Source organism: Coenobita brevimanus, chromosome 78, assembly GCF_032717465.1.
Source record: "Coenobita brevimanus isolate Jiangsu-jjx chromosome 78, ASM3271746v2, whole genome shotgun sequence".
In the NCBI taxonomy this organism is placed as follows: Eukaryota; Metazoa; Arthropoda; class Malacostraca; order Decapoda; family Coenobitidae; genus Coenobita; species Coenobita brevimanus.
The window spans coordinates 28,373,994-28,395,950 of NC_137031.1; the positions used below are offsets into that span (position 1 = coordinate 28,373,994).

Sequence of the window (21,957 nt, forward strand, 5' to 3'; positions counted from 1 at the left end):
TCTCTTGATAAGGTATTTGAAACTTTTATTAATAAGCACATAATTAATCATCTTGAATCCAGCAACGTAATTAGTGATACACAATATGATTTTCCCCACGAAAGATCCACCACTGACATACTCAATCTCCTGACTCACACCATCCATCAATCAATTGATCTACATGGAGAAACTCATGCAGTAGATTTTGATATTTCTAAAGCTTTCGACAAAGTATGGCACCGTTCCCTGCTGTCCAAACTCCTTGCTATGGACTAATGTATTTTGTTCCTTTGATTTCTTCATAGCTTAGTGACAGGAATATAAAAGTAGATGATGTATATTCCAATTTTCAGTCAAATAACGCCGGCTTACAGCAGGGATCAGTTCAGGTGCCAACCCTATTCCTTGTTCATATTAATGATCTCTTATCTGTCACGCACAATCCCATCCACTCATATGCAGATGACTCAACACTACATAGTTCATTCACACTTAGACACCCATTTACAAAGTCTGATATCTCTACCTCTCAACTCGGTACAGCCATCTCCATAAATCAAGATCCATCTACGATCAGTGAATGGGGACAAAACAACTTGTCTCATTTAATGCTAGTATAACTAAATATATACAATTTACTAATAGACAGATATTGCCAGATTCGTACATTACCTTCAGTGCTACTAGTATTCTCATCTCCAAGAGCATTGAAATTCTTGGCATCTCACTTAACAATGCCCTCAACTGGACCTCTCATGTTAGATCACTTGCTAAGACCGCCTCAAAAAAACTTAGATTATTGTACAGAGTCTGTAACATCTTCACTGATGAGCAGTTAGCTATAATGTATAAGAGTCATGTGCGCTCTCAGCTTGAATATTGCTCACCCTTGTGGAATGGATGTGGAGAGGTTGCATTAAAACAACTAGACAAAATTCAGAACAAAACTGTTAGAATTATTAACAACCCTGCCATTACAAATAAACTACCTCCCATACAAGCAAGAAGAAATGTTGCCTCCTTTGCATTATTTTACAGATATTCTTGGCAAATGCTCAGACGAAGTTGCGTCCATAGTGCCTCCTCTCCATGCCTTCCCTCGTGCTACACGGGCATCTGGTAGCGCTCGTGACTGGAATGTCACTCAGCCATATTGCAGAATTTCTGCCTATCAGAATTCTTTCATTCCCCAAAATGCATCTCTCTGGAACTCGCTTCCCCAGAGTTGCTTCCCTCCAAATTTCAACCCACAGCTGTTCAAATAACTGTTAGAGATATTTTTTGAACAGAGGACACCAGTAATCTGGTGTATGGATTATTATTTTTTTATTTATTTGTTTTTCCTTCCTCCGTTCTGTTATTAAAAAAAAAAAAATCACAATACGGTCATATAATAACTTTTTCACTTCCATGCTAACTTCGCTGTTTCTTATCACTACCTTCAAGGAACCAGCAACCTTTCTTCCTTGTTGTACCATTTCAAGCACTTCACCTTCCAAACTTTCATCCTTACTCATCACACTACCCAAGTACTTAAACGTACTCACATTTTCCATTTCCTTATCATCCAGCCTCACTGTACATTCACTGACTTCACCTCTCTCGAAGACCATAACTTTTCTGTTCGCAACATTCACCTTTAAATTCCGTTTCTTACACACTCTTCCAAACTCATCCACCAAACCTTGCAGCTCCCTTCGTCTTCACTTAACAATACAGTATCATCAGCAAACAACAGTACAGAGAGTTTCCAAACACTATCTCTCATTAGGGCCACTCCAACATCCACTGCCCTACCTTGTATCTCTTTTATAACTCCATCCATATACAGCTTGAACAACCACGGAGACATGACACATCCCTGTTTCAACCGAACTTTCAAACAGAAAAACTCACTCAGTTCGCTATCCACATGCACTGCAGCCTTAGCACCCTCATATATACTCTTCACAGCATTCATCAACTTCCCATCAGCTCCATATATTCTTAATACTTTCCACAATCCTTGTCTATCCACCCTGTCATATACTTTCTCCAAATCCATGAAGGCCGCATACAACTTCTTTCCCTTCTCTAGACACTTTTCCACTAAAGATCTAAGAATGAATATCTGATCTACACAACCTCTTCCCTTCCTAAAGCCTCCCTGTTCTCCAACTAATTCCTCTGTTATTTCCTTAATTCTGTCAATAAGTATCCTACCGTATTCTTTGCCTATTACACTAAGAAGACAAATGCCCCTGTGATTACCACACACTTCTTTTTCCCATTTCCCTTTCTACAAGGGAATAATTGTACCTGACTTCCAATCATCCGGGACTTTACCTTCCTCCCAGGCCAATCTGCACATAGTCCACATCCATTCTACTACTATCTCTCCCCCCTGCTTCAGCATTTCACCAAACACTCCATCAATTCCTGTGGCTTTCCCCATTTTGACTTTCTTCATTGCTTTCACAACTTCTATCCTACTGATTTCTTCCTGTCTTCTCACCTCCCTCCTTCTCCCAGCCACTCCTCAGCCACTTATACTCGCATTACTTTCATTCTCTATGTTCAACAATTCATTGAAGTGTTCTTTCCATCTGCTCACTTTTTCTCCCTTCTCATTTAGTAATCTACCATTTTTATCTTTCACTCTCCTACTAACTTCATTGCCACACTGTCTGACTCTCTTCCCCTCTTTCCAGAACATTTTTTTACCCGGTACAGTCCCTCCACCTGACACTCAAATTCCTTCCAAATTCCTCATCCACTCTCTTCTTACTCTCTCTTACTAATCTGTTCACTTCTCTTTTCCTTTCTACACATAACTCTCTCTTTTTTCTCTCAACTTCTTCCACGCCCCTATTTCCCATCCATTCATTGTATGCTCTGTTCTTCTGTGCCACAGCCCGTTTCACCTCTTCATTCCATCATGCTGTTCCTTGCACCCCCTTTCGTCTTCTCTTCACCGCACACACCACCTCACATGCTGCACATATTTCCTCTGTGAATATCTTGCACACACCTTCCACGTCCCCCATCTACACCAATTCATGTTTACCCAATCATTCCTCCACTTCTCTCTTATATTCTGCCTTTTTCTCATCCTCTTGTAACCTTTCCACTCTTTTTACATCTACTCCTTCCTCCCATCCTTCCTTTCTTCTATTTCTCCATTTTACTTGCACCTCGATTCTGACCACCACTTGGTGGTGGTCAGAAAGTCCACTTCCCCAACCTCTATATGCACTTGCATCCATTACACATCTTTGCATCCTTTCATCCACGCATACATAATCAGTCATTGCCTTCCTTTCATTCAGTTCTCCATCCACCCTTCTCATCACTCGGCATGTATACCTGTGGATCATTTTGTGCCTGAAGAGGATGTTGGGTGTCATCAACCCCCTCCAGGCACAAATATCCAATAAAGCACTGCCATTCTCATCTATCTCAGCAGGTACACCCCACTCACCAAATACTCCATCCACCTTCATATTACCTACTTTACCATTCATATCACCGATCAAAAATACTCTCTCATTCCTTTCAAACTTTTCTATGCACACTTCCACATTTGTCCAGAACTCTTCTCTCACTCTGCTTGCACGATCTTGCGTTGGCACGTACACACACACAATCACCCACATTTGTAGTCCAACTTTCAGTCTTACCCACACAATCCTTGAACCATCTGATTCATACTCACTTATATTCTCCTTCCATCTGTTACTTACAACAATATATACTCCTTCTTTTGCCCTCTCATTCTCACCTACTCGTGTACATATACCCCATCCATAATCCCATTCTCTCACACTCTCACCTCTCCATTTAGTTTCAGTTAATCCACATACATCCACTTTCGCACCCTCAAGCACCTGGACTGATTGATTGATTGATTGTAGTAGAAACTGGCAGTACAACTGCTAAGTTCATATGCACTGGACAACAAGCTAAAACACATGGCAAATAAATAGTGCATAATCGATATAAAATTAATAACTTTTTCTTGAAATAAAACACTGAAAACAATAAAAGAATAGTTAAAAGAAAACAATTTCTTATAAAAGTGGAAGGAGGCCCGCCTCCTGAAGAAAACCAAAAACATCAGTAAAATCGCTATGGGCTCCACCAAGCATCGAGGAGAGACAGTAGGCACCATCCACCCCTGTATACCTATGGAGGAATCTCCGACGCAGGTCCCCCAAACTTGGACACTTGACTAGCAAGTGACGGACAATAAGGGGAACAAAGCAATCATCACAGTACGGTTGTCTCTCGCCACTCATCAGGAACCAATGTGTAAGCCGAGAGTGCCCAATGCGAAGCCTAGCAAGGGATACCTCCAATCGCCGAGGCACTGAAGGGAGAACCCTTGGCACAACCACTCTCTGGAAGACCTCTTTCAGCTTATTATGAGCAACACCATCCCAGCATCTCTGCCAACACACATGCATTCTGTCCTGCAAGTAAGGTGTTAGATCAGATACAGGAAGCGGATATTCTGTTGGGGGCTGTTGAGTAGCTGCAGCCTTGCCCAATGCATCTGCAGTCTCATTGCCCACCACACCAACATGTGCGGGAACCCAGCAAAAATCCACTCTCTTCCCCCGACGACGAATGAGGAACAGCCACTCCATAATAGCTAAAACTAAGGGATGGGAAGAGTTAAAAGAGTCCAGGGACAAAAGCGCCCCTTAAGAGTCGCTAAAAATAGTAAAATAATTGTCAGGGTGAACAAACACCAATTTCAAGGCTAAAATGATGGCTGACAACTCTGCAGTAAAAACTGAGGCAACCAAAGGAAGGCTACCTCCATGGCTAAAATTGGGAAATACCACTCCAAAACCAACACCTGATGCGGATTCAGAGCCATCAGTATACACAGGCACAGAATCACCATGACTAGAAGAATGTTCTAAAAATAACCTTAAAAGACACTGAGGAGTGACAAAATCCTTTGAACCTGCAATAGGCCTGCAGAAAGTTACCTTGGGCAATATCCAAGGCGCAACCCTCGGGATCCGAATAGGACTGACAAGTACTGCCGACAAACCAAACCCCTCCATTATATCCTGAACCCTATAGCCAAATGGACGAGGCATGCGAGGGTGTCTACTATAACACAAAAGACAAGACTGTTTCATTACACCCTCACAGACAAGTGAGTCTCGAAGGCGACGAATCCGGAGCCAGCACCATACTGCAACAGACTGACGCAGTAGATCTAAGGGAGGCACACCAGTTTCCACCAATAAGCTGGGAATTGGAGAGGACCGAAGAGCCCCAGTTGCAAGGCGAAGACCAGCATGACAGAGAGCATCTAGAGTTTTTAGTCTTGATTCTGTGGCAGAGGAATATACCTCACAGCCATATGACAGCTTAGAGGTTGCAAATACCTGAAACAAATGCAAGAGTGTCCTTCGATCAGCACCCCAAGAGGTATGGGACAGAACCCTCAATAGATTGAGAGCCTTCATACATGATGTTTTAAGATTTGCCAAGTGTGAGACCCATATCAAATGACAATCAAAAGTCAGGCCCAAGAATTTCGTCTCTGTCACATAACGGAGTCTCCTGCCACAAAGCTGGAGATCAGGGTCCGGGTGTACCTCTCTCATCCTACAGAAGTGCATAGCCATAGTCTTTGAAGGGGAAAACCGAAAACCCTTGGAAGTGGCCCAGGCAGAAATCTTGTCCAAGGCAAGTTGCATACGCTGCTCAATAGCAGACATGCGGGAGCCAGAAAACCATATAGCTAAGTCATCCACATAAAGGGATGAGGATACCCCAGCAGGCACAGTGTCAATGATACCATTAATGGCCACTGCAAACAGGGAAACACTGAAGACACTCCCCTGTGGGACACCTTCCTCCTGGCACAGTGGCGCAGAGAGGGTAGAACCCACACGGATCCGAAATACACGATCAGTCAAGAAGTCTCCAAGCATCAAAGGCAGGTGACCACGTAAACCAAAGGCATGAAATTGTTGAAGGATGCCATGGTGCCAGGCAGTGTCATAAGCCTTCTCAAGGTCAAAAAACACAGCCACAAGATGTTGCTTGGAGGCAAAAGCTTCACAGATTGATGCCTTGAGCCTGATAAGGTTGTCTGAAGTGCACCGTAATTTATGGAAACCACTCTGCAATGGAGAGAGAAAGCAGCCCTTCTCCAGAAACCACATAAGCCTGACATTGACCATCTTTTTGAACAGCTTGCACACACATGATGTTAAAGTGATAGGGCGATAGTTGGAGACTTGGGAATGGTCTTTACCAGGCTTGGGAAAGGGGAGGACAATACCCAACTTTCGACTCCTCGGAATAGAGTCCTCACTCCAAACCCTGTTAAAAAGGTCCAATAAAAACTGAAGTGAATCAGTTGGAAGATGACGCAGCATAGTATATGAAGTATCGTCAGGCCCAGAAGCAGTGTCACGACACTCTGAAAGGGCAGCACGCAGCTCACGGAGGCTGAAATCTAAATTATACGGCTCTCCGCTACGAGAGCGGAAGTCAAGACCCAGCCTCTCCTGATTCCTATGAAAGGTAGCAAATGGCTGTAAGGATCCTTTGTGGAGACAGCATAAAACTGATCTGTAAAAGCAGAGGCTACTGCATCTGGTGCAGACACAAGTTCTCCGTGAAGGCGCAACACCGGAGGGGAGGGGGACGAGAACCTACCAGAAATCTTGCGCACCTTTTTCCACACCACAGACATTGAAGTTGAAGATGTAATTGTAGAAACATACAACCTCCACGAGTTACGGCAAGCATTCTTCATGACCCATCTATAGTGAGCACATGCTTTGCGAAACTGTATTTTTAGAAAAACAACATTACGATTGGCAAAATACCAACGAGCAGCTGCTTTGTAAGTTCCCTTTGCTATGGAGCAGTCATCATTCCACCATGGCACAGGTCTCCGGGAAAAAACACCAGAAGTCCGTGGGATAGAATGAACCCCTGCTGAGAAAATGGTCTTAGTAAAATAACATTCGGCATCATCGATAGTTGAAAAATCAGTAACCCTGTTGGCAAATACACATAGTTCCTCAAACAGAGACCAATCAGCCCTGTCCAGACACCAGCGTGGCAGACGGGCTACAGGAACAGAGCGAGTAGGCTGGACCACTACAGGATAATGGTCACTACCATGTAGATCATCCAAAACCTCCAAAGAAAAATCAAGGGCACAGTCAGAGGAGGAGATGGTAAGGTCAATGACAGAATACATGCCAGTCTGAACATGAAAATGGGTCGGCCTTCCATCATTTAGGACAACCAAATCTAAATCCCCAAGCAGAGGCAAGAAGATCACCCCGGGGATTTGAAAGTGAGTCACCCCACAAAGGATGGCGACCATTAAGGTCACCAAGGAGTAGGAAAGGGGATGGAAGTTGGCTGAAAAGGGTTTCTTGATCAGCACGTATAACAGGAATGGAAGGTGGAAGGTACAGACAACAGATGGTATAGCACCTCCCAACGTGCATCTGTACTGCTAGAACTGGAAAGGGGGACTGAATCTCAAAGGAAATAAAGGGGACATCAGAACGACACAAAATTACACATCCACCGCTGTGACCACCAGGAGGAGATGCATGGAAGGCCTTATACCCCCTAATGGAAGGGAACTGTCTGTCCCCCACCATTGTCTCCTGAAGACACACACATAGTGGGTTCAGAGCAGAGAGTAATAACTGCAATTCCTCCCAATTTGCCATGGCACCTCTACAGTTCCACTGAAGACAGATTGGTACCGATTGAGCCATAGTGATTAGTATTAAATATTATGAACTTAGAAAGCTATGTAGCAACCTCGTTGGGAAGGGAGTGAAAGCTCTTCTTCCTAGGCATGGAGCTCTGCCTCACCAACCGAGAAGGCAATGAAGATTTAGTTTCCATGGTTGGAAGTACCCTTACCCCGAGACATGTCCCGCCCATCGCCAGAATGAGTCCGAAGCACAGAGACCTTCTTGGAAGATCCACGTACCCCATCCGCACACCCATGTGAGGGTTCAGCTGGCACCTCGGGGCCAACTGAACCCCCCCCAACCAAATCAACCAAAGGTTGGCCGCTGGGTGACAGATCAGAGGGAGCAAGCGACTGAGCTCTATGAGTATCTATGACCCAGGCCCCACCACACCTGAGGAAGAGGCAAGGACGGGAATCCTAGAAGGGCCATCATGAACACCCACAGACTTAGACACCACCACTGGCTGGGTTGTCGAGCAAAGAGCCCCCTCAGAATCCTCATGCAGTACAGAAGTTTGAACCTTAGAAGGAGGGGAGTCACCCAAAAACTCCTCACTCCTCACTCGTTTGAGGTTGGCAGATGCAACCTCCATCTCTGCACCAGAACTCAAAGCATTAGAAACTACAGTGCCACACTGTAAAGAAGAGTGAGCAACAGTAGCAGAGTGGGCAGATGGTTCAGGAGCAGCAGTCGGTACGGGAGTAGCAGCCGATAAAGAAGTATGAGAGACGCTGTCTTTTTTGGATATGTCAGGACAAGGATGCACAGGAAGGACATCGGGAGTTTTGGATGTGTCAAGGCAAGGTGTAGCATCGACACGGGTGTTTGTCACAGGAGGAACCGGAGGAACTGGGATGGGGGAGGCACTCTCAGACGCTGGAAAAACCACCGCAGAGGGGACACCCCCAGAGACAGGAGGCACCTCCCTGGAGGAAGCACAGCTGCTTCCAGGCTGCACTCCCTCAGTGGAACCCCCCAGGCGAGAAGGCCGGGAAGTAGAACCCTGAGAATTTGATGGGGCATTGTGTGATGGCAAGGGCACCTGCTGGGTAGCTTTATGGCGAGACAACGCAGCAGCAAAGGTAACCCCAGGGCAAATGAACCGCTCCCATACCCTGGCCTTTGCCTCAGAAAAGGAAATTTTCTTCTTCGTTCGGACAAAAATAATCTCTTATTCGTATTTGTATACTTCGCAATCACTTGAGGAGGCTGCATGTGCTCCTCCACAGTTCAAACATTTAGAGGGTTGAGAACAATCATCTATACCATGAGAAATTCCACCACAATTTCCACAGACCTCAGGAAGGCCAGACGCTTCCCGCCTGAAAGAACGGCGGACATGACCAAATCTTTGACAATAATAGCATCTTCTAGGTCGGGGAACATAAGGTTTAACCTTTAGCTTCCACCATGCAGCAGTGATAACCTCTGGCAAGGTAAGACGGTCAAATGTCAAGATAAGAGTGGGCGTGGGGGTTAAAACCCCATCAACTTTCTTCATAATTCTCCGTACTGCTACAACACCTGAAGAGCCAGCCCCTCTAAGAGGGAAGAATCAGAATATGAGATCAAGTCACGAGAATACACAACCCCTCGGGACTGCTTTAGGACCAAGTGACAAGAGGCAGATACAGGATAACCAGCGACCATAGTTAGGGACTGGATGTGTGAACTCTCCTCTTCATTCCTAGCTTCTAGCAATAGAGAACCATCACCCTGAAAAGAGACCTTGGGAGTAAATCCACATGCTGAAACTAGACCACTGTGAATCTGAAAACAATTCAGGTTCTGGAAGGAAGTACCATTATCCATTTTAAGGACTACGTATTTTGTGTAAGAGTTATTAACAAAAACACCAGGTAATACCTCGATAGGAAGGGCATCTTCATTCGTATTTTTGGCAGATGACCATGGGGGTACAGGGTCATCGGCCAGAGAGTGATCAGGTGATGCCAACTCGTGGGGCTTGTCACCGACCACACGAGTGGTTAAAGAAGTTTGGGATGTATCCATACACACATGCCTTAGACAAAATGGCACCATGAGCCAAGGGAAACCGCCTACCAGGGAGTGAGGGGACCAAGCGTGGTCTGATGGGAGTGGGGTACCTCGTCCCCAGAAGGTGTCCCAAAAAGGACACCCCGTGCTACGAAAGTTTGCTCCCACCAGTGCAAAGACCCCCTTCCCCAACACCTCCCAGCCCAGACACCCAACCAACCAACTAATGACAGCACCGAGGCGATCCCTCTGGAGGGCGGTACCGATGACCCATACAGGTAACCTACGTTTCGGGCAGCGCTTAGTCAGACCCCTCTCCCACAACCCTACCCGCATGGGAGACCCTGAAAGATGTCTTTACATCCACGGGCAGGCTTGTGGGATCACAGGGGCACGCAAGCCCCCCCACCACGACAAGGTGGCTGCCCATGGAGGGGTCAACCACCTGGACAATCTCGCTCTCTTTCACCTCATCATTTGCACCCCTTACATTCCAGGTCACCATCCGTATCATGTCCGTATCGCGTTTGTATAACCAGGCAGCTGAGCAACCTGGTAATATTGGTACCACCACATAAAGGCATCCCTCCCGAGCACCTTTATTGTAGCACGCAGCACATTGTCGATCGAATCAGTAAGTTAGATGCGAGAGTTATCAAGCCAGGTGATTAAAACAAAATAAGCACTTAAAAGTATAATTAAAAGTAGGGTGAAAATCTCCGTGACAAAGTTGAAAGTATTTTTGTTTACTATTTGGGTATCACTGGTTGAGCCACAGCAAGAGCACAACAGAGGTTATTTATTTATTTATTTACTGTATTTTTTTTAGGCGAAATTGACTACGTTGGTGTGATTTTCAGGTCAGTATCACGAAGAACTCAGTCTACCACTGACAGCTAAACGAGACTGATAGGATCAAAGGGGCAGCTAATTTGTTCTAAGTGTGAATCAAATACTGTGGAACCGTACGGAAGTCAAATTTTTGTTTCTGACTACAACTGCATAACTGGTGTATCAGAAACATTATGCTTAATTTCTCTGTCTATCTGTCCGTTTGTCTATTTGTCTGTCTGTCTGTCTGTCTGTCTATCTATCTATCAATCCCTCCATCCGTCCATCTGTCAATGTACCTACTAACCCACCTACCTATCTATCTATCTATCTATCTTTCTGTCTATCTGTCTGTCTGTCTCCATCCATCCCTCTGTCTATCTGTCTATCCACATACATACATACATACATACAAACATGCAGCAACAGCATTTACATACCATTTATACCTAATCATACACCATCAGCACAAAACACTCTAGAATTACAACCCACACAATGACTAGGCACCAAAGAGCATTATTATCGTTGTCAACACACATAATCACGGAAGTGGTTACGGAAAATAGAGAGAGAGAGAGAGAGAGAGAGAGAGCATCCCATATCACCAAAATATCACAAACACACAACCACCACACAACATTCTCATTCCACACATCGGGCTAAGAGGTCAGAGTGGAGAAATTTGGAGATAGACCTGGCAGTCAGATAGATAGATAGGTAAATAGAAGTAGAGAATATTGATTGCTCCTTTAATAGGTAAATAGGTCAGTAGATAGGTAGGTAGGCTGTAGAGCGGATAGACATATAGAGATAGGTAGGTAGGTAAGTAGGTAGGATTGGAAGGTAGATAGGTACGAGGGTATGTAGAAATGTAGGTATATACGTAGGTAGGCAGGATGGCAGGTAGGTAGGTGGACATCAATCATAAGAAATCACACACACACACACACACACACACACACACACACACACACACACACACACACACGTAACAATAAGAAAAACAACGTAAAACCATTATTAAAACGAAATTCGGGATTATCGATATTGCGAAAGAAGTTTTGCTCCATCCAGGCATTTGATCCGAGGTTTAATGGATCCGGAGCTTAACCCCTTCACTCCGACGTGTGTGTGTGTGTGTGTGTGTGTGTGTGTGTGTGTGTGTGTGTGTGTGTGTGTGTTCCTACAACCTCTAGACGGTCTTACGCTACTTGGAAAATTTTCGAACTGAAGGTGTTAGATATAACCTTAGTTAATCCTTTCAATAATACAGGTCCTTCCCATGTGGAATAAAATCGTATGCAGATAACAGGAAAAAAAAAAAAACACGTCATCGAAGTAAAATGGTTAAGCAATTCACTATGATACACGTATTCAGGTAGACAACGCCTTGTCTCCTCTAATTTCATGATGCAATTTTAACATTTTTGATGCTGATGGACGACTATATTCAGCTTAGGAGCAGGGATCTAGTAGCTGTTTCCAACACTTTCATTATGAAAAGGTTTTCCTAAACTTTTTCTTTAACATCTGGAAATAACAAGTATAAAACTAAAATTTTAAAAATCGATTTTTTTTTCTTCCTTTTCACCCAGGCATAAATAAAGTACACGTAGCAACGCACTCACCCAACTTACCACGTTAAATTAATCTTGGCACCAGCAGATCCGTCTTCCTCTCTCTCTTTCTTTATCAAATGCCTCCTCACCTGGGCAATCAAAACGTCCCCTTCAGCAGCACACTCACCCAGATTACTGATCACGTGAACTAACTCACTCCACTGCACCAGCATCTCTCTCTCTCTCTCTCTCTCTCTCTCTCTCTCTCTCTCTCTCTCTCATAATGCCACTCCACCTGGCCAACCAAAAAGACCCTCTCTGCATTAGCCAGTCTCTCATTGGCTCCCCTTCAACACAGAACATAACCCTGCAACACTTAGTGTTTATCTGATGAGATTATATGTGGCCTTCTGCAAGTCACACCTGTAGAGTCGGTAACACTTGTAGAATCAAACACCTATAATTAAAGAAAAAAAAATGTAAGAACCTTCAAGCAGAGAGAATGATAAAACCCCAGACACACCCCAAACAAACCCCAGACACACCCCAAACAAACCCCAGACACACCCCAAACAAACTCCAGACACACCCTAAACAAACCCCAGACACACCCCAAAACACACTTCAAATACACCCAAGACACACCGCAAATGCACAGCAAACACAGCTCTGACACACCCCAACCACACGCAAGACACACCCCAAAAAACACTCAAACACACCACAGATGTACACCACACCTACACCCCAAAATATATCCAAAGCACACCCCCAACACCCCCCCCCAAAAACACACCTCAGAAACGCCACACTCACACCTTAAAACATATCCAAAGCACACCCCAAAACACATCCCAGACTAACCTCAAAACACATCCCAGACACACCCCAGAAACATCCCAAAGCACACCCCAGACACACCCCAAACACACAACAGAAACACCCCAAACACACCCTAGACACCTCAAACACACCCCAGACACACCTCAAACACACCCCAGACACACCTCAAACACCCCAGACGCACCCCAGAAACACCCCAGACACACCCCAAACACACCCCAAAGTACACCCTAGACATGCCCCAGATACACCCCAGATGTACACTACACCCTAGACACATCCCAAAACATAACCCAGACACATCCCAGACACTCCCCAGACACACCCCAAACAAACCCCAAACACACCCCAGACACACCCCAAACACATCCCAGAAACACCCTAGACACATCCCACACACCCCAGAAATACCCCAGACACACCTCAAACACACCCCAAACACACCCCAGACACACCCCAAAAACACTCCTGCCAAAAAAACGAAACACACCCCAGACACACCCCAAGCACACCACAGACACACCCCAGATGCACCCCAAACACACCCCAGAAACACCCAGACACACCCTAAACACACTCCAAACTCACCTCAGACACACCTCAGACACACCGCAAACACACCCCGATACACCCCAAACACACCCCAGACACACTCAAAATACACCCCAGAAACACCCCAAACACACCCCGGACACACCCCAAACACACCCCAGAAACACCCCAGACACACTCCAGACACAAACCCCAGACACACCCCAAACACACCCCAGACATACCCCAAACAGCTTTGTGGGTATACTGTAGTTAAGATCGATGGAGATGAAAGATCATTCTGAAGTTAGAAGTCACAGTGGCCCGAATAGGAGTTTCCGTTTTATATCTCTTTTCAAGAAATTTGTTTTACCTGTTACATCTCAGTAGCCCTTAATATCCTATTGTATGTTATGGATGCTGACTAATGTCTATATTTAAAAGATGTCAACAAGCATACAAAATAATATTAACAGGAGAAATAAATCACTTGCGAAGAGGTGCTACGAAGTCGTATGTACCAACATAAATGTAAAGAACATAATGGAATAGGGAAATCTAGGCTGGGGTTAAATGAAGGACGGAAGATGAAAGATAAAGCGATAATATGGGTGCTAGGAAGAATATTGGTGGAAAGAGTTTGTGTGTGTGTGTGTGTGTGTGTGTGTGTGTGTGTGTGTGTGTTCGACTCTGGGCATAGGCTTCATGGCCTGTTCCCAAGGACCAATAGTCATACATACCATACACCTCCACATGTCAACACTTCAGCGCTAACACCCACCGTCCGTATTAAATACACGTTTGGGCTGCCTCACACTGGACTGGTGTATTGGTATTAGCGAGGGTGTTTTTGCGACATGTCGGTGGGTCTTCTTGTAGGTCAGTAAAGTCTGCTTTGTGAAATTCAAATTCTTAAAATGTTCCTTGCCCCAGCCGGTATTCGATCCTGGTTCCAATACGACTGCAAGCCACCTCTCTACTGTCTCTGATACTTCGCGACCTTGTACTGAGACCAAGTGGAACATAAATGCAGATATCAGCAAGTGTCCCCTAAATCCTCATATTTTCTTTGATGAATAATACAATAAAATTTATGTTCTCTGTAAAAAGCCGTATATCTTTCACATTTTAACTAAGATGACATATTCTGTAGAATATTCATGAGTCATCAGGCTGAAGGGCTTACAGATTATCTATACTCTGTTCACTTTAAGGAGGAATAAAAATGTCATCCCTCAGTCATGAATGCTGTGCTGTGGATAGAGTATTAACACTGGAATACGGTGCTGGTCACGAAGAAGTGCTATGGAAAGGATGCAGAGTCTTAGTATTGTCTTAATTTGCCACTGGGCTACGGGAAATATAGTACAAAAGGTCGAAAATTTCCGTCAAGGTAAAATAAATTAACTTTAAATTTAAAGTCCAATCACGGATTACTTGTTTAATGGCCAGCTCCAAGCTGTCCTTACTGTAAGTCATGTTTTCTTTTTCTTTCTTTCTTCTTCTATTCTTTCTCTCTTGTTTGTGACAGGCACTTCTACCCTTCAGAATTAGCCCATCGCGTCCCGGCCCATTCTGACAGGAATTAAACTTCCATCCTGTCAAATTTTCGGCCCCGGATTTTTTGCCTAAAAAGTTCGCTTTTGATGTGAAACAATAGAAAACCACCTTATAAGACCTCACCTTTGAGTATAAACAAGTGTACTGGAGTCTCAGGTGCGACGATCGTTTTCTACGGAGGCCCCGTCCTTACGTTTTCCCACTCGCCAGTCCAAGTGGCCACTCACCCAAACTCACTCCGGGAAGGCATAAAGAGGTCCATTTTGTATAAATTTATAATTCTTATAATTATGGAAATAATGGTTTTCGCAGTCAAAAATAGGGTAAATAACCGTAAGTTCACATGCAAACCACCTGGGGAATGCTGATTTCTCGCACAGTATACAGACTGCGTGTGTCTTTTCTGCTTATAGTATTTCATTTTTCAACTAAAAACACTGTTCAAACATATTTACAAGACCTTGCAAGAGCGTCAGTTATCGCAAGTACACACAATCTCACGTGTTCACACTCAAATATAAGGTAAATAAGTATTCGTTCACTGACAGAGCACCAATATGTCGCAAATTGCACTGATTGCATTTGTCTTTTCTACTTATACTAAATAATATTTTCTCAACTTACACTAATGTCTCAACATATTTACAATGCCTTACAATTATATAGAGCGTCATACTGTAAATCGCAAGTACACACATTATGAGTAGTTTACAACGGTGTGGTATTCTTTGAAGCAGGGATGTAAGCACAGTCCAACATTGCATTCCCCACACTGATATCTACTGTCCTTCCTCTGAGTTTTTGGGCAAACTCTGGAGTGGTTGCACACTTGGCACTTGCGTTGGGGATTGGCATGGGTCGCTGTTGGAGAGAGGGGTTCAGTGCCGTCCTGCTAGGCGCAGGGGAGGTTGTGCACTGCAGCGGCGCAGTGGCGATGATGGGGCTGATCCTCGCCGTATTTGGCGATTTTTTCCCGAACCCACTCCCTGATAAACCCCTCGAAAGTCTCCGACGATCCAGTCACAAGGGTGTGGAGGTAGTGGGCATTGAGTGCGGTAATATCCAGGAGGTGGAAGAGAGTTTTTTGTACCACTTAATCTCGGTCCTTGCACAATCAACACTGGAGATCACTGAGACTGATTGGTCTACCTGGTGCATGTTGATGTATACAATGACAGGCTCAGGTTTCCAGACATTTCTCCTACTCTCACTGCTGTATTCTACTGACTGTGTGCGATGCACCAGGGGCCGATGTACCGTCGATAGGAGGAAGACTTCGTGGTTGTGGTACCAGGCAGTGGCGAGGATGTTATGTGAGCTGAAAAACACCACTTCGTGTTTCTGAAGCTTCCTCTTTATCTTGGGAATGTGGCGACGGTTTTTCTTGACAGTGCCACACAGTCCAGTGTCATGTTGGTGCAGGTACCTAGTGAGAAGAGGGCTTGTGTACCAACTGTCCAGGTACAACACATGACCACAATGAAGGTACTCCTCAGTCATTGTTTTTACCACCGCACCTGAGGTCCTATACTTCGATCTTCTATGAAGTCTGTCTGTGTGCCTGTGTACAAAAGTAAGTCCTGCACATAACCAGTCTTGCAGTCACACATCGCAAAGATCTTGAACCCAAAACGGTGTCTTTTGCTGGGTATATACTGTTGAATGAGATGTTGCCTCTCCACAAAATGAGACTCTCGTGATAGAAAGAAATTCAAATCTCCCCAATTGGTCAAGGTCATTGCAAGAAACAGCAACAGGAGTCTAGTGACCGCCTGGAGAACAGTAGACGAAGCTTGGCGGAGTGATTCCTAAGAGTTTATTTCATTTCATTATTATTCTTCACCTACTAGGCTACATAGTTGGGATCTGTTTTCTCTGGTATTATTAGTCTCCACCTACTACATGGGTGGAGAATACTGTTTTCACTGTTATTATTATTATTATTATTCCAGCTTCAAAGTCTCGCGACGATTCAGGGAGAACCAGATCCTGCACAAGCGCTAATCAAATACTTTTGAGGCTGCTATCTGCTATGTACAGTTACTGTAGGTTAGATAGAAAATCTTAACTTAGGACTTGATGTCTTGGGGTACTTCATACACTACATTGTAAACTAAAAGAGGGATTTGTTGGAGTCTGGAATTGAGAGAAGTGACTTCCACCACTAACCACTCTTGGTATAATCCTTCACTGACCCCTCTGACAGCAGCACTCAATCTATTTCTAATCAACTTTTAAGCGGGGCAATCATGTCAGGTCATTCTAACAGGATTGGCTACTGCATTCTATGGGGGCGATCCTCACCACTTGAGTTCAGCTCAACCTCATTTGTGTCCTCATGATTCAACACTGGCTGATCCTTATCATCTCTGACTCTCCAAGCTCCAACACAGAGGTCAGCCAAGATAAGTTACGGCTAAGATCAACATTCACGTGGTTGGTTCCCTAGAAAAGAAGCTCACACAGTTCGGTCGAGGTAGTGGTTTCACATGGTCAGTTCCCAGATTTGTGGCCGAACAGTGGCCAGTAAGGGCAGATTCACACTATACGTAACTTTGCCGGCACGTAACGTACCGTACCGGACCGACAAAATATAATTCAATGATATAACCATTGGTGCATTCACTCTACACCGGACCTGCATCTCACCTGCATGGGCTGTCACCAGCAGTTGTCGGTCACGTTTCTCGACGAGAATATTTTGCTGTGTCTGTCCGATAACGTTCACGTCCTGATCCTGTACATGTTGGATAGTGTGAACATGGAACCGGCAGGGGTGCCTACCGGCACCAGCAGCTGAGCTACCTCGGCTGAGATCGCGCTTTTTTTTTTCGATATGGACTAGGAAAAATTGATTACACTTGTGCAGAAACACAAGTGTCTTTATGACATAAAACATAGTTTATTTTATTGCATGTACAAGAACCATATTATCACATGAATATGAGCCATTTTGTTTTATTACATGAAACATAAAATTTACTTTAAAATCACTTAAACTAGTGTACTAAATATTCCTTTTGACTGATAAGTCATTGTTTAAAAAATTACTTTTGAAACATAGAACTAAATATTTCATAATAAACTTACCTTAAACAAACAGCTAACTTTTCTTTTGGTGATACTGCCTTCCAAAAGGAAGTGTTCCTTTTACTGACAGCCACCTCAATTATAGTTAGTAACTCATTAAACTGATCCTTCGACATTCTGAAGTACTGATGAAATTTTAGTTCATCATGCAAGTCTTTATATAGTGTAAAATACTCTCCTTCTGTTTTCCATTTCTTTAATGATTTGTGCACCCAGAGTCGCTTTTGTTTTGTTCTTTTGATTCTTTGATTCTCCTCTTCTTCCTCTTCCAAAAGGAAAGTCATTACTGCCAAGTCACTTATACTAAAATTTTCAAACATATCCATCATTGAGATACGATCCTTCCGGGTACACGAACAGGACTGTACTGCGACCATACTGCTGGAGCCCAGACGGTGCAGCCTGAATGAACATGTTGTTATCGTCCGGTGACGATCAGGTGAAGGTCAGGTTACGGTCCGTTTATGTGCTGGTTATAGTGCGAATCAAACTTAAAGGAAAAATCTGACCTCCGCCTCTCTTTCTCAGTTACAACTGCTGGAGAATGTGGGATTGGGAGGTATTACTGAGATTGTTACCCTAATATCATCAGCTTGAATCCCACTGTGTGAAGGGGAGATAATCCACTGTCATTTGGATTGTAACTAGTTTCATTGGTTCCCCATTCGCCTACAGACATGCCGTAAAAGCTTCCTTGCTGTTGCCAGTACAGGACCGCATCCAACACTATGAAAATGGGGGGGAGGGTGAGTCTTTGTAAAATTACCACTGTGCATTAAAACAATGAAAATAATCAGAGTGCGTTTATATTTTTCTTGCATTAATCACTGAAGTACACTTACATGGAAAACGCAACTTCAGTAAGATGTTTATTGCATACATTTTGGTATATAACCATTTTCTTCTAAGATAAGTAATTATTTGTCTACCACAGTTAGAGAGGGGCTTACTCCCCAACGTCCACCCCCACCCCAAAGCCGGACTTACAATGTGTCACACTGTATGGTATTCCCTCGCATGACTGGGAGAGGCAGTACAAACTCACAGTGTCTCTTGTTACACTGGCAGCTATAATCGCACATTTGGGGAGCAAAGTGTCAATAACTTCCACTGATATCACGGGGCATAAATAAGGTGACCAGAGTCCTGCTTTTAGGCGGGACAGTCCCGCTTTTTTCACGCCTGTCACGCTTTTTTCATTGTGACTCAAATGTCCCGCTTTTTAAGCAAATTATCTTAAACGTCCCGGTTTTAGAAAACTGCTGTTACATTAGATATAACATGAGCTTCTTTTATGAAATCATGATGAAATAGTAAAACTATGCATAATCCAAACCAAATGAAATACCGAATTGTTAATATAAAGTGTGTAATACTAACCGGTAACTTTGTTTGGCCCATTCACCGTACCGTAGCCTACGGTAGCCTATATTCGGAATTCGTGTGACATTAGTGTTTGATAATCAGCTCAGGGTGAGTATATATATATATATATATATATATATATATATACACACACACACGTGACAGTGTGCCGTTTATAGCTCCAATAAATCTGGTCACCTTAGGCATAAATGGCAAGGTCTTACACTTCACGGGTGATTCGAATAAAAGGTCAGGGACTACACGATTTCAGTTGTTTTACGATTCACATATAAACAATGATTCACGTATGACTTAGCAGAACTCCACTATACTGTATAACTTATATACGGTACAATGAAGACACAACTGCCTGAACGATGGTGCATTTCGTTACGTCTTTGAGAGGGTGGAAGACGCTTCATAAAATATCAGTTACGGTTGCCGTAAGGTAAACACTTTGCAGTAATAACGAATAGTATTTGTGGTACTGATTAGAGGAAGTATAATACAGTGCCTAAGAACATCTCGCTTATTCATATTTGTATCTCTTTATTCATTTTTACGAACTTTATGAAGGCAAAACCAGATTATTTTGTTCCGACAAGAGAAATCCTATAAGGCAGTTGGTTAAAGCACTGTTGATCTTGGTAACATTACATGATACATAACACTGGGCGGTAGAAGCAGGTTGGGTTACCAGCGTCGTGTCTGGATAAATTACTTAGCATTTTGTAGTTTTTGTGGAGCTGATATCAGATAGAAATAGGTATATTTTTTCCCTCTTGCTGTTTGTATTAGAAAACTGAGTAAGCAAGAGCATAAAAATTTTCATCCTCGAACTGGAGGGACTTTGCTAATTGATGAACGAAAGAGCAAGTAAGCTCAACTGTATGCATATACTGTATATTAGTACAGTGAAAGTAATCAGTTTGTGTGTGTGTGTGTGTGTGTGTGTGTGTGTGTGTGTGTGGTAGGTAAGTACCGTAATAAGTTTTACCTCTTTGCTACTAGTGCTGAATCAGTGTTGCCGCCTCTCACACATCTATCCATCTATAGAGGGATCCATTAATCCCGTAAGGGGTGGCCACAAACAATCGCCTCCATGTTGCCCATATTGTTTGTCTTTTTTAGTTAGCTGTTTTGCAGCGAGGGGCATACAGTAATATTTACGCAGGTACTTCCCACATATGCTGAGAATATTTGTTTTATGAGCGTTTCTGGGGGCATATGCTGTCACCGTGACCCTGTATCTAACTGGCACTGGAGATTCGTAACACCTTGTCTTTTGTGAATGCTTATAACACTACATCAAGTACTTTTTGTGATTCAATTCTAATGTTGACATATTATGCTTTTGTCAGGTACGGTAAGATTTTTAAAAAGCTGAAGCAAATAATATTATATAAAATATATTTGAAAAAGTGGGGCTGTGAAATTTCCTGCCACCGAGAGTAAAACTAACAGGAAACATGGTGTTGACCAGCCTCTAATTTTTAACGAACATTTGATTCACTTTTGGTTACCAGCGCTTACTAGTCTACGCCTCACGTTACAGAGAACATTCAGTAGCGAAATAAAGAGATTTAGTACATACAGAATAATAGTTTGCAATTTTGTTTTAGAAAATGTCACTTAAAAAAAAAAAAAATCCTTTCGCGTCATCTCTTCCTCGGCGATTGTTTGCATATTACACCCATTTATCCAACTGTACGTTACTGAGGCAATCTATGTCGATACTACAAATACATGGATTATATAAAAGCTAATGAGAAGGTGTGCAATGTATAATAAATCGCTAAGATGACATTGCTAGGATGTCTCCTGTGCTACCTAGATAATGATGACAGGACAGTAGCGCACCAAGAACAAGCCGTACCGTATAAATTTATCATTGTACTGACGTATCCACATTTTTCCACCGCTAGTAATTACTAGGGAATATCTTGTAAAGGTATTGCGATATTTGAATTTAAATTGCCGCATATATTTGCCTCCAGCATTTAAACTTATTACACCCAGTGGCAAAAGAAAACGATTTTACTAATGATAATAGAAGTATTGTTATGACAGTGGTGGTACAAGTGAAACTAACTTATTTCAAAGAAGTGAAATTATCCGACTTCCGTGAGGTTTGCTATGCGGTATACAGTCTTGACTATCAATGTGTGTGACCAGAATAGATATTAATTATCTGATCAAATATTTATTCTCAAGCCTCGGTGGTGCAGTTGGCAGAGCATGAGAATAATCTCAAGGCCGTGAGTTCGACTCTGACCCGAAGGCATTACTTTTCTAACCACTTCAGTCCGACCACGTATTTTTATATAATAGACTTGACATTTACGGACAATTTTATTCCGTTGACTAGAGCCTTTAGCGAAGAAGTTGATGAAGGCAATATTCAGTCCTTATTCAAGGCTCCTTTGCCGCCCGGGAAAAAAATAAAAACG

The 21,957-nt window shown here is 43.4% G+C and overlaps 1 protein-coding gene across 1 annotated transcript in view; it reads right to left on the reverse strand.

Annotated features, from left to right (window-relative positions):
• LOC145408780 (organic cation transporter protein-like) overlaps positions 1–18,556 on the reverse strand; it is a 55,282-nt gene extending 36,726 nt beyond the window's left edge. The window contains exons 1-5 of the mRNA XM_080279430.1: positions 18,461–18,556; positions 17,702–17,789; positions 17,332–17,434; positions 16,202–16,478; positions 15,765–15,913 (exon numbers count right to left, since the gene is read on the reverse strand). Coding sequence (XP_080135556.1) covers positions 15,765–15,913; positions 16,202–16,478; positions 17,332–17,434; positions 17,702–17,789; positions 18,461–18,556 — 713 coding nt within the window. The remainder of the gene's footprint in view (positions 1–15,764; positions 15,914–16,201; positions 16,479–17,331; positions 17,435–17,701; positions 17,790–18,460) is intronic.
• Positions 18,557–21,957: the final 3,401 nt, after the last annotated feature.